The 13736-nt window shown below is 47.8% G+C and overlaps 1 protein-coding gene across 2 annotated transcripts in view; it reads left to right on the top strand.

The window, feature by feature from the left end:
- Positions 1–12141, top strand: part of FXR2 (FMR1 autosomal homolog 2) — a 62430-nt gene extending 50289 nt beyond the window's left edge. For both annotated transcript variants that reach the window (XM_063930667.1, XM_063930666.1), the window contains exon 15: positions 12038–12141. In XM_063930667.1, the coding sequence (XP_063786737.1) occupies positions 12038–12052 (15 nt within the window). In that variant the 3' untranslated portion in view covers positions 12053–12141. The remainder of the gene's footprint in view (positions 1–12037) is intronic.
- The last annotated feature ends 1595 nt before the right edge of the window (positions 12142–13736 follow it).

Below are 13736 nucleotides of genomic sequence, written 5' to 3'. Positions count from 1 at the left end.
AGGGGTCACTGACCCTATAACTTATAGGTATCCTGTGTGTGACACTATTATCCCATCAGAGGGGTCTCTCACCCTATAACTTATAGGTATCCTGTGTGTGACACTATTATCCCATCAGAGGGGTCACTGACCCTATAACTTATAGATATCCTGTGTGTGTGACACTATTATCCCATCAGAGGGGTCACTGACCCTATAACTTATAGGTATCCTGTGTGTGTGACACTATTATCCCATCAGAGGAGTCACTGACCCTATAACTTATAGATATCCTGTGTGTGTGACACTATTATCCCATCAGAGGGGTCACTGACCCTATAACTTATAGGTATCCTGTGTGTGTGACACTATTATCCCATCAGAGGGGTCACTGACCCTTTAACTTATAGGTATAATGTGTGTGTGACACTATTATCCCATCAGAGGGGTCACTGACCCTATAACTTATAGGTATAATGTGTGTGTGACACTATTATCCCATCAGAGGGGTCACTGACCCTATAACTTATAGGTATCTTGTGTGTGTATCACTATTAACCCATCAGAGGGGTCACTGACCCTATAACTTATAGGTATCCTGTGTGTGACACTATTATCCCATCAGAGGGGTCACTGACCCTATAACTTATAGGTATCCTGTGTGTGTGACACTATTATCCCATCAGAGGAGTCACTGACCCTATAACTTATAGATATCCTGTGTGTGTGACACTATTATCCCATCAGAGGGGTCACTGACCCTATAACTTATAGGTATCCTGTGTGTGTGACACTATTATCCCATCAGAGGGGTCACTGACCCTATAACTTATAGGTTTCCTGTGTGTGTGACACTATTATCCCATCAGAGGGGTCACTGACCCTATAACTTATAGGTATCCTGTGTGTGTGACACTATTATCCCATCAGAGGAGTCACTGACCCTATAACTTATAGGTATCCTGTGTGTGACACTATTATCCCATCAGAGGGGTCTCTCACCCTATAACTTATAGGTATCCTGTGTGTGTGTGACACTATTATCCCATCAGAGGGGTCACTGACCCTATAACTTATAGGTATCCTGTGTGTGACACTATTATCCCATCAGAGGGGTCACTGACCCTATAACTTATAGGTATCCTGTGTGTGTGACACTATTATCCCATCAGAGGAGTCACTGACCCTATAACTTATAGGTATCCTGTGTGTGACACTATTATCCCATCAGAGGGGTCACTGACCCTATAACTTATAGGTGTCCTGTGTGTGTGTGTGTGTGTGTGTGTGTGACACTATTATCCCATCAGAGGAGCCACTGACCCTATAACTTATAGGTATCCTGTGTGTGTGTGTGACACTATTATCCCATCAGAGGGGTCACTGACCCTATAACTTATAGGTATCCTGTGTGTGACACTATTATCCCATCAGAGGGGTCACTGACCCTATAACTTATAGGTATCCTGTGTGTGTGACACTATTATCCCATCAGAGGGGTCACTGACCCTATAACTTATAGGTATCCTGTGTGTGTGACACTATTATCCCATCAGAGGGGTCACTGACCCTATAACTTATAGGTATCCTGTGTGTGTGACACTATTATCCCATCAGAGGGGTCACTGACCCTATAACTTATAGGTATCCTGTTTGTGACACTATTATCCCATCAGAGGGGTCACTGACCCTATAACTTATAGGTATCCTGTGTGTGTGACACTATTATCCCATCAGAGGGGACACTGACCCTATAACTTATAGGTATCCTGTGTGTGTGACGCTATTATCCCATCAGAGGGATCACCGACCCTATAACTTATAGGTATCCTGTGTGTGTGTGACACTATAATCCCATCAGAGGGGACACTGACCCTATAACTTATAGGTATCCTGTGTGTGTGACACTATTATCCCATCAGAAGGGTCACTGACCCTATAACTTATAGGTATCCTGTGTGTGTGTGTGACACTATTATCCCATCAGAGGGGTCACTGACCCTATAACTTATAGGTATCCTGTGTGTGACACTATTATCCCATCAGAGGGGTCACTGACCCTATAACTTATAGGTATCCTGTGTGTGTGACACTATTATCCCATCAGAGGGGTCACTGACCCTATAACTTATAGGTATCCTGTGTGTGTGACACTATTATCCCATCAGAGGGGTCACTGACCCTATAACTTATAGGTATCCTGTGTGTGTGACACTATTATCCCATCAGAGGGGTCACTGACCCTATAACTTATAGGTATCCTGTTTGTGACACTATTATCCCATCAGAGGGGTCACTGACCCTATAACTTATAGGTATCCTGTGTGTGTGACACTATTATCCCATCAGAGGGGACACTGACCCTATAACTTATAGGTATCCTGTGTGTGTGACGCTATTATCCCATCAGAGGGATCACCGACCCTATAACTTATAGGTATCCTGTGTGTGTGACGCTATTATCCCATCAGAGGGATCACCGACCCTATAACTTATAGGTATCCTGTGTGTGTGTCACTATTATCCCATCAGAGGGGTCACTGACCCTATAACTTATAGGTATCCTGTGTGTGTGACACTATTATCCCATCAGAGGGGTCCCTGACCCTATAACTTATAGGTATCCTGTGTGTGACACTATTATCCCATCAGAGGGGTCACTGACCCTATAACTTATAGGTATCCTGTGTGTGTGACACTATTATCCCATCAGAGGGGTCACTGACCCTATAACTTATAGGTATCCTGTGTGTGTGACACTATTATCCCATCAGAGGGGTCCCTGACCCTATAACTTATAGGTATCCTGTGTGTGTGACACTATTATCCCATCAGAGGGGTCGCTGACCCTATAACTTATAGGTATCCTGTGTGTGTGACACTATTATCCCATCAGAGGGGTCGCTGACCCTATAACTTATAGGTATCCTGTGTGTGTGACACTATTATCCCATCAGAGGGGTCGCTGACCCTATAACTTATAGGTATCCTGTGTGTGACACTATTATCCCATCAGAGAGGTCACTGACCCTATAACTTATAGGTATCCTGTGTGTGACACTATTATCCCATCAGAGAGGTTACTGACCCTATAACATATAGGTATCCTGTGTGTGTGACACTATTATCCCATCAGAGGGGTCACTGACCCTATAACGTATAGGTATTCTGTGTGTGTGACACTATTATCCCATCAGAGGGGTCACTGACCCTGTAACTTATAGGTATCCTGTGTGTGTGTGACACTATTATCCCATCAGAGGGGTCACTGACCCTATAACTTATAGGTATCATGTGTGTGTGTGTGTGTGTGTGTGACACTATTATCCCATCAGAGGGGTCACTGACCCTGTAACTTATAGGTATCCTGTGTGTGTGTGACACTATTATCCCATCAGAGGGGTCACTGACCCTATAACTTATAGGTATCCTGTGTGTGTGTGACACTATTATCCCATCAGAGGGGTCACTGACCCTGTAACTTATAGGTATCCTGTGTGTGTGTGACACTATTATCCCATCAGAGGGGTCACTGACCCTATAACTTATAGGTATCCTGTGTGTGACACTATTATCCCATCAGAGAGGTTACTGACCCTATAACATATAGGTATCCTGTGTGTGTGTGACACTATTATCCCATCAGAGGGGTCACTGACCCTATAACTTATAGGTATCATGTGTGTGTGTGTGACACTATTATCCCATCAGAGGGGTCACTGACCCTGTAACTTATAGGTATCCTGTGTGTGTGTGACACTATTATCCCATCAGAGGGGTCACTGACCCTATAACTTATAGGTATCCTGTGTGTGTGTGACACTATTATCCCATCAGAGGGGTCACTGACCCTGTAACTTATAGGTATCCTGTGTGTGTGTGACACTATTATCCCATCAGAGGGGTCACTGACCCTATAACTTATAGGTATCCTGTGTGTGACACTATTATCCCATCAGAGAGGTTACTGACCCTATAACATATACCGTATATACTCGAGTATAAGTCGACCCGAATATAAGCCGAGGCACCTAATTCTACCACAAAAACCTGGGAAAACTTATTGACTCGAGTATAAGCCTAGGGTGGGAAATGCAGCTCTAGCCGTACACAGCCCTCAGTGCCAGATATGCCCTCATAGTGCCAGATATGCCCCCACAGTGCTGCCAGATATGCCCCCACAGTGCTGCCAGATATGCCCCCACAGTGCTGCCAGATATGCCCCCACAGTGCTGCCAGATATGCCCCCACAGTGCTGCCAGATATGCCCCCACAGTGCTGCCAGATATGCCCCCACAGTGCTGCCAGTTATGCCCCCACAGTGCTGCCAGTTATGCCCCCACAGTGCTGCCAGATATGCCCCCACAGTGCTGCCAGATATGCCCCCACAGTGCTGCCAGTTATGCCCCCACAGTGCTGCCAGATATGCCCCCACAGTGCTGCCAGATATGCCCCCACAGTGCTGCCAGTTATGCCCCCACAGTGCTGCCAGTTATGCCCCCACAGTGCTGCCAGATATGCCCCCACAGTGCTGCCAGATATGCCCCCACAGTGCTGCCAGATATGCCCCCAGTGCTGCCAGATATGCCCCCACAGTGCTGCCAGATATGCCCCCACAGTGCTGCCAGATATGCCCCCACAGTGCTGCCAGATATGCCCCCACAGTGCTGCCAGATATGCCCCCACAGTGCTGCCAGATATGCCCCCACAGTGCTGCCAGATATGCCCCCACAGTGCTGCCAGATATGCCCCCACAGTGCTGCCAGATATGCCCCCACAGTGCTGCCAGATATGCCCCCACAGTGCTGCCAGTTATGCCCCCACAGTGCTGCCAGATATGCCCCCACAGTGCTGCCAGATATGCCCCCACAGTGCTGCCAGATACGTTCCCTCCCCAAGTGCCAGGTATGCCCCACAGTGCTGTTACTTACCCCTCCGTCGATCCCGCGCTGTCTTCTGGAGGGACACGAAGCACACAGCGTGCGCGGCTCTCCTGTGTCCCTCCTGCATCTTCGGCGGCCGCGGCGGGTCTATTATAGGAAGTGCCGGTTCATGATCAGAGGTCACGAACGGGTATTTCCTGTAATAGAACCGCCGCTGCTGCCGCCGGAGATGCAGGAGGGACACAGGAGCGCCGCGCGCTGTGCGCTCCATGTCCCTCCTTCACACTGCTCTGCCTCTGCCTGCACTGACTCGAGTATAAGCCGAGGTGGCTTTTTCAGCACAAAAAAAAGTGCTGAAAAAGTCGGCTTATACTCGAGTATATACGGTAGGTATCCTGTGTGTGTGACACTATTATCCCATCAGAGGGGTCACTGACCCTATAACTTATAGGTATCCTGTGTGTGTGACACTATTATACCATCAGAGGGGTCACTGACCCTATAACTTATAGGTATCCTGTGTGTGACACTATTATCCCATCAGAGGGCTCACTGACCCTATAACGTATAGGTATCCTGTGTGTGTGATGCTATTATCCCATCAGAGGAGCCACTGACCCTATAACTTATAGATATCATGTGTGTGTGACACTATTATTCCATTAGATCGGTCACTGACTCTATAACTTATAGGTATCCTGTGTGACGCTATTATCCCATCAGAGGGGTCACTGGCCCTATAACTTATAGGTATCCTGTGTGTGTGACACTATTATCCCATCAGAGGGGTCACTGACCCTATAACTTATAGGTATCCTGTGTGTGTGACACTATTATACCATCAGAGGGGTCACTGACCCTATAACTTATAGGTATCCTGTGTGTGTGTGACACTATTAACCCATCAGAGGGGTCACTGACCCTATAAGTTATAGGTATCCTGTGTGTGTGACACTATTATCCCATCAGAGGGGTCACTGACCCTATAACTTATAGGTATCCTGTGTGTGTGACGCTATTATCCCATCAGAGGAGCCACTGACCCTATAACTTATAGATATCATGTGTGTGTGACACTATTATTCCATTAGATCGGTCACTGACTCTATAACTTATAGGTATCCTGTGTGACGCTATTATCCCATCAGAGGGATCACTGACCCTATAACTTATAGGCATCCTGTGTGTGTGACACTATTATCCCACCAGAGGGGTCACTGACCCTATAACTTATAGGTATCCTGTGTATGATGCTATTATCCCATCAGAGGAGTAACTGACCCTATAACTTATAGGCATCCTGTGTGTGTGATGCTATTATCCCATCAGAGGGGTCACTGACCCTATAACTTATAGGTATCCTGTGTGTGTGACGCTATTATGCCATCAGAGGGGTCACTGACCCTATAACTTATAGCATCCTGTGTGTGTGATGCTATTATCCCATCAGAGGGGTCACTGACCCTATAACTTATAGGTATCCTGTGTGTGTGACACTATTATCCCCATCAGAGGGGTCACTGACCCTATAACTTATAGAAATTATAAGTTCATTTCTCTGACGTCCTAGTGGATGCTGGGAACTCCGTAAGGACCATGGGGAATAGCGGCTCCGCAGGAGACAGGGCACATCTAAAGAAAGCTTTAGGATCACCTGGTGTGCACTGGCTCCTCCCCCTATGACCCTCCTCCAAGCCTCAGTTAGATTTTCTGTGCCCGACGAGAAGGGTGCACACTAGGGGCTCTCCTGAGCTCTTTGTGAAAGTTTTAGTTTAGGTTTATTATTTTCAGTGAGACCTGCTGGCAACAGGCTCACTGCATCGTGGGACTAAGGGGAGAAGAAACGAACTCACCTGCGTGCAGAGTGGATTGGGCTTCTTAGGCTACTGGACATTAGCTCCAGAGGGACGATCACAGGTTCAGCCTGGATGGGTCACCGGAGCCGCGCCGCCGGCCCCCTTACAGAGCCAGAAGAGCGAAGAGGTCCGGAAAAATCGGCGGCAGAAGACTTTCCTGTCTTCAGATAAAGGTAGGCGCACAGCACCGCAGCTGTGCGCCATTGCTCTCAGCACACTTCACACTCCGGTCACTGAGGGTGCAGGGCGCTGGGGGGCAGCGCCCTGAGACGCAATAAATCGATAGAAAACCTTTTATGGCTAAAATAAATGCATCACATATAACTCCTGGGCTATATGGATGCATTTAACCCCTGCCAAAACATACAAGAAAACGGATGATAAGGACGCCGAGAAAGGGGCGGAGCCTATCTCCTCAGCACACTGGCGCCATTTTCCCTCACAGCTCAGTTGGAGGGAAGCTCCCTGGCTCTCCCCTGCAGTCACTACACTACAGAAAGGGGTTAAAAAAAGAGAGGGGGCACAAATTAGGCGCAGTATAAACAATACAGCAGCTATAAAGGGAAAAACACTTATATAAGGTTATCCCTGTATATATATATATATATATATATATATATATATATATATATATATATATAGCGCTCTGGTGTGTGCTGGCAAACTCTCCCTCTGTCTCCCCAAAGGGCTAGTGGGGTCCTGTCCTCTATCAGAGCATTCCCTGTGTGTGCTGTGTGTCGGTACGTTTGTGTCGACATGTATGAGGAGAAAAATGATGAGGAGACGGAGTAGTGTGTCTGTAATAGTGTTGTCACCCCCTGGGGGGTCGACACCTGAGTGGATGTACTGTTGAAATTGCGTGACAGTGTCAGCTTTGTATAAAAGACAGTGGTTGACATGAGACAGCCGGCTACTCAGCTTGTGCATGTCCAGACGTCTCATACAGGGGCTCTAAAGCGCCCGTTACCTCAGATACAGACGCCGACACGGATACTGACTCCTGTGTCGACGGTGAAGAGACAACCGTGATTTCCAATAGGGCCACACATTGCATGATTGAGGCAATGGAAAAAGTTTACACTCTTCTGATAATATAAATACCACCAAAAAAAGGGGTATTATGTTTGGTGAGGAAAAACTTCCTGTAGTTTTCCTGAATCTGAGAAATAAAATGAGGTGTGTGATGATGCGTGGGTTTCCCCCCGATAACAATTGATAATTTCTAAAAAGTTATTGGCAGTATACCTTTTCCCGCTAGAGGTTAGGGTGCGTTGGGAAACACCCCCTAGGAGGGATAAGGCGCTCACACGCTTGTAAGAACAAGGGCTCTACCCTCTCTTGAGATGGCCGCCCTTAGGGATCCTGCTGATAGAAAGCAGGAGGGTATCCTAAAATGTATTTACACACATACTGGTGTTATACTGCGACCAGCAATCGCCTCAGCCTGGAGGTGCAGTGCTGGGTTGGCGTGGTCGGATTCCCTGACTGGAAATTTGATATCCTAGATAAGGACAGTATATTATTGCCTATAGAGCAATTAAAAGATGCATTTCTATATATGCATGATGCACAGCGGAATATTTGCCGACTGGCATCAAGTATAAGTGCGTTGTCCAATTATACCAGTAAAGTGGTCAGGTGATGCGGATTCCAAACGGCATTTGGAAGTATTGCCTTAAAAAAGGGGATGTACCCCAGGTCGCCTCTCAAAATAAGACGCCGTATTATCAGGCGCAGTCCTGGTTGGCAAGCGGACAAAAGGGTTCCTCTTTTCTGCTCGTGACAGAGGGAGAGGAAAATGGCTGCAGAGATCAGCCAGTTCCCAGGAACAGAAACCCTTTTCCGCCTCTGCCAAGCTCTCAGTATGACACTAGGGCTTTACAAGTTCAGGCACGGTGGGGGCCCGTTCTCAATGAATTTCAGTGCGCAGTGGGCTCACTCGCAAGTAGACCCCTGGATCCTTCAGGTAATATTTCAGGGGTACAAATTGGAATTCGAGACGTATTCCCCTCGCCGTTTCCAAAAGTCTGTTTTACCGACGTCTCCCGCTGACAGGGAGGCAGTTTTGGAAGTCATTCACAAGCTGTATTCCCAGCAGGTGATAATTAAGGTACCCCTCCTGCAACAGGGAACGGGGTATTATTCCACACTATTGTGGTACCGAAGCCAGACGGCTCGGTGAGACCGTTTTTAAAATCTAAAATCTTTGAACACTTACATACAGAGGTTCAAATTCAAAATTGAGTCACTCAGAGCAGTGATTGCAAACCTGGAAGAAGGGGACTACATGATGTCTCGGGACATCAAGAATGCTTACCTTCATGTCAAAATTTACCCTTCTCACCAAGGGTATCTCAGGTTATGGTACAGAACTGTCACTATCCGTTCAGACGCTGCCGTAGGGATGGTCCACGGCACCCCGGGTCTTTACTGAAGTAATGACCGTAATGATGATATTCCTTCGAAGGAAGGGAATTTTAGTTATCCCTTACTTGGACGATTCCCTGATAAGGGTGAGATCCAGGGAACAGTTGGAGATCGGTGTAGCACTATATCAGGTAGTGTTGCGGCAGCACGATTGGATTCTCAATATTCCAAAATCGCAGCTGGTTCCGACGACTTGTCCTCTGTTCCTAGGGATGATCCTGGACACAGTCCAGAAAGAAGGTGTTTCTCCCGGAGGAGAAAGCCAGGGAGTTATCCGAGCTAGTCAGGAACCTCCTAAAACCGAACCAAGTCTCAGTGCATCAATGCACAAGGGTTCTGGGTAAAAATGGTGGCTTCCTACGAAGCAATCCCATTCGGCAGATTCCACGCAAGACTTTCCAGTGGAACCTACTGGACAAATGGTCCGGGTCGCATCTTCAGATGCTTCAGCGGATAACCCTGTCACCAGGGACAAGGGTATCCCCCCTGTGGTGGTTGCAGAGTGCTCATCTTCTAGAGGGCCGCAGATTCGGCATTCGGGACTGGGTCCTGGTGGCCACGGATGCCAGCCTGCAAGGCTGGGGAGCAGTCACACAGGGAAGGAATATCCAGGGCTTATGGTCAAGCCTGGAGACATCACTTCACATAAATGTCCTGAAGCTAAGGGCCATTTACAATGCTCTAAGCTTAGCAAGACCTCTGCTTCAGGGTCAGCCGGTGTTGATCCAGTCAGACAACATTACGGCAGTCACCCACGTAAACAGACAGGGTGCCACAAGAAGCAGGAGGGCAATGGCAGAAGCTGCAAGGATTCTTCGCGGGGCGAAAAACCATGTGATAGTACTGTCAGCAGTTTTCATTCCGGGAGTGGACAACTGGGAAGCAGTTTTCCTCAGCACGACCTCCACCCGGGAGAGTAAGGACTTCACCCAGAAGTCTTCCACATGATTATAAACCGTTGGGAAAAACTCGACAGGTATTGCGCCACGTCAAGGGACCCTCAGGCAATAGCTGTAGATGCTCTGGTAACACCGTGGGTGTACCAATCAGTGTATGGGTTCCCTCCTCTGCCTCTCATACCCAAGGTACTGAGATTGATAAGATGGAGAGGAGTAAGCACTATATTAGTGGCTCCGGATTGGCCAAAAAGGAATTGGTAACCGGAACTTCAAGAGATGCTCACGGAGGATCCGTAGCCTCTACCTCTAAGAAGGGACCTGCTCCAGCAAGGACCTTATCTGTTCCAAGACTTACCGCGGCTGCGTTGACGGCATGGCGGTTGAACGCCGGATCCTGAAGGAAAAAGGCATTCCGGATGAAGTCATCCCTATCCTGATCAAAGCCAGGAAGGATGTAACCGCAAAACATTATCACCGCATTTGGCGAAAATATGTTGCGTGGTGCGAGGCCAGTAAGGCTCGACGGAGGAAATTCAACTGGGTCGATTCCTACATTTCCTGCAAACAGGAGTGTCTATGGGCCTGAAATTGGGGTCCATTAAGGTTCAAATTTCGGATCTGTCAATTTTCTTCCAAAAAAGAACTAGCTTCAGTCCCTGAAGTTCAGACATTTGTTAAAGGGGTACTGCATATACAGCCTCCTTTTGTGCCTTCAGTGGCACTTTTGGGATCTCCAGGTGGTTTTTGGGTTCCAAAAGTCACATTGGTTTGACCCACTTAAATCTGTGGAGTTAAAATATCTCACAGAAAAAGTGGTCATGCTGTTGGCTCTGGCCTGGGCCAGGCGCGTGTCAGAATTGGTGGCTTTATCCTGTAAAAGCCCTTATCTGATTTTCCATTCGGACAGGGCGGAATTGAGGACTCGTCCTTAGTTTCTCCCTAAGGTGGTTTCAGCGTTCACCTGAACCAAACCTATTGTGGTGCCTGCGGCTACTAGGGACTTGGAGGACTCCAAGTTGCTGGACGTTGTCAGGACCCAAAAAATATATGTTTCCAGGACGACTGGAGTCAGGAAATCTGACTCGCTGTTTATCCTCTATGCACCCAACTAGCTGGGTGCTCCTGCTTCTAAGCAGACTATTGCTCGTTGGATTTGTAGTACAATTCAGCTTGCACATTCTGTGGCAGGCCTGCCACAGCCAAAAATCTGTAAATGCCCACTCCACAAGGAAGGTGGGCTCATCTTGGGCAGCTGCCCGAGGGGGCTCGGCTTTACAACTTTGCCGAGCAGTTACTTGGTCAGAAGGAAATACGTTTGTAAAATTCTATAAATTTGATACCCTGGCTGAGGAGGACCGGGAGTTCTCTCATTGGGTGCTGCAGAGTCATCCGCACTCTCCCGCCCGTTTGGGAGCTTTGGTATAATCCCCATGGTCCTTACGGAGTTCCCAGCATCCACTAGGACGTCAGAGAAAATAAGAATTTACTTACCGATAATTCTATTTCTCGTAGTCCGTAGTGGATGCTGGGCGCCCATCCCAAGTGCGGATTGTCTGCAATACTGGTACATAATTATTGTTACCAAAAAATTCGGGTTATTGTTGTATTGAGCCATCTTTTCTAGAGGCTTCTCTATTATCATGCTGTTAACTGGGTTCAGATCACAAGTTGTACAGTGTGATTGGTGTGGCTGGTATGAGTCTTACCCGGGATTCAAAATCCTTCCTTATTGTGTACGCTCGTCCGGGCACAGTATCCTAACTGAGGCTTGGAGGAGGGTCATAGGGGGAGGAGCCAGTGCACACCAGGTGATCCTAAAGCTTTCTTTAGATGTGCCCTGTCTCCTGCGGAGCCGCTATTCCCCATGGTCCTTACGGAGTTCCCAGCATCCACTACGGACTACGAGAAATAGAATTATCGGTAAGTAAATTCTTATTTTTTCTGTGTACCGTGTGGCATGGAATATCATTTTTTTTTCTTGTTTTATTATTAGGAAACTGTTGGATGACAGAAGATCGGATCACAGACACTGGACAATTTGGCAACATCAATCTGCTGACCTCAACTAATGACATAATTAAATAATGTATAATTCTCCATGTATCACTGTATATTCTGTACTGATCCCACACACACAGCTGTCACTACACCTCCACCCTGTCCTGTATCTCTCTACTATTCCTGTACTGACCCCCCACACACACACACAGCTCTCACTACACCTCCATCCTGTCCTGTATCTCTACTATTCCTGTACTGACCACACACATACACACAGCTCTGTCACTACACCTCCATCCTGTCCTGTATCTCTCTGCTATTCCTGTACTGACCCCACACACACACACACAGCTCTGTCACTACACCTTCATCCTGTCCTGTATCTCTCTGCTATTCCTGTATTGACCCCGCACACACAGCTCTGTCACTACACCTCCATCCTGTCCTGTATCTCTCTACTATTCCTGTACTGACCCCGCACACACACTGCTGTCGTTACACCTGGAGGTTGGACACTGGTCTCTGGGTGGAGGTATTGCATTGCTCTGGGGGATGTAACAGTGCCCGCCCTGGGCTAGTACACATTCATGGCTTGGTTTCTGCAGTCACTTACTGTAGAATGAGTTTGGTTAAAAAGGTTTCATCAGACCTTCCTTGTCTCCTTGGTGGAGCAGGATTCTTTTTGTAAATGAGAAGGATGGTGGTCTTCACCCCTGTATAGGTATAGACTCTTCCCCTAGGAAGACATGGGTCATGTAGCCTAATAACGGCATGGTAATTCCAGAGTTTAATTATTGATCCATAGCTAGGATTAGAGACCCGGCCATGGATTTAGGGCCTTACTTTCTTTTTCATCCAGTAGGGGTCACTGAAGTACTCTTGGGATATGGACGGGGCGTTAGCAGGGATAGGCACATTTAAATTAGTATACCTCCACCCCCTCCATACTCCCAAGATGCCTCAGTGTTTTTTTGTGTCTCACCAGGGAAAGGCACGTTTGGAGGGATCTCCAGACTTTACTTTTATTTTTTCAAAGTATTTTTTTCTTTTTTACAACCAGTCCCTTCCCAGCTTACTAAGAAGCGTGAGTCCGGGACTGTGTGTGCTGCTGAGTGCAGCAGCGACTTGTTGGCGCTCAGTCAGAGGAGCCCCGCCATAGACCTCAATCAGCGTTTGCTGATTTCAGCCTAAGGCTGCAGGAGCTGGACAGTGCTTGTGGAGAAGCCCCGTCAGAGACTTCGCATTCCACAGGTAAGTAGCCGGCAGGCAGCTCACACACTGCCGCTGCTTCGTTGTGCAGTATGGTACTGTGGGAGCGGGCGGTCAGCTCATTCTGCCGCCCCGCCATGTGTGAGGGATCTCATGTTTCTCTTATGTCCTAGAGGATGTTGGAGACTCCAAAAGGACCATGGGGTATAGACGGGATCCGCAGGAGCTTGGGCACACTGAAAAGACTTTGACTGGGTGTGAACTAGCTCCTCCCTCTATGCCCCTCCTCCAGACCTCAGTTAGATTCTGTGCCCAGGAGTGATGGGTCACACACTAGGGGAGCTCTCCTGAGTTTCTCTGGACAAAGACTTTGTTAGGTTTTTTATTTTCAGGGAGACCTGCTGGCTACAGGCTCCCTGCATCGTGGGACTGAGGGGAGAGAAGCAGGACCTACTTCTTCTTAGTTAAGGGCTCTGCTTCTT

This window comes from Pseudophryne corroboree, chromosome 6 (genome assembly GCF_028390025.1).
Source record: "Pseudophryne corroboree isolate aPseCor3 chromosome 6, aPseCor3.hap2, whole genome shotgun sequence".
Classification (NCBI taxonomy): Eukaryota; Metazoa; Chordata; class Amphibia; order Anura; family Myobatrachidae; genus Pseudophryne; species Pseudophryne corroboree.
Note: the sequence above shows the minus strand (reverse complement) of the source record. Positions and strands in the feature narration are given on the sequence as shown.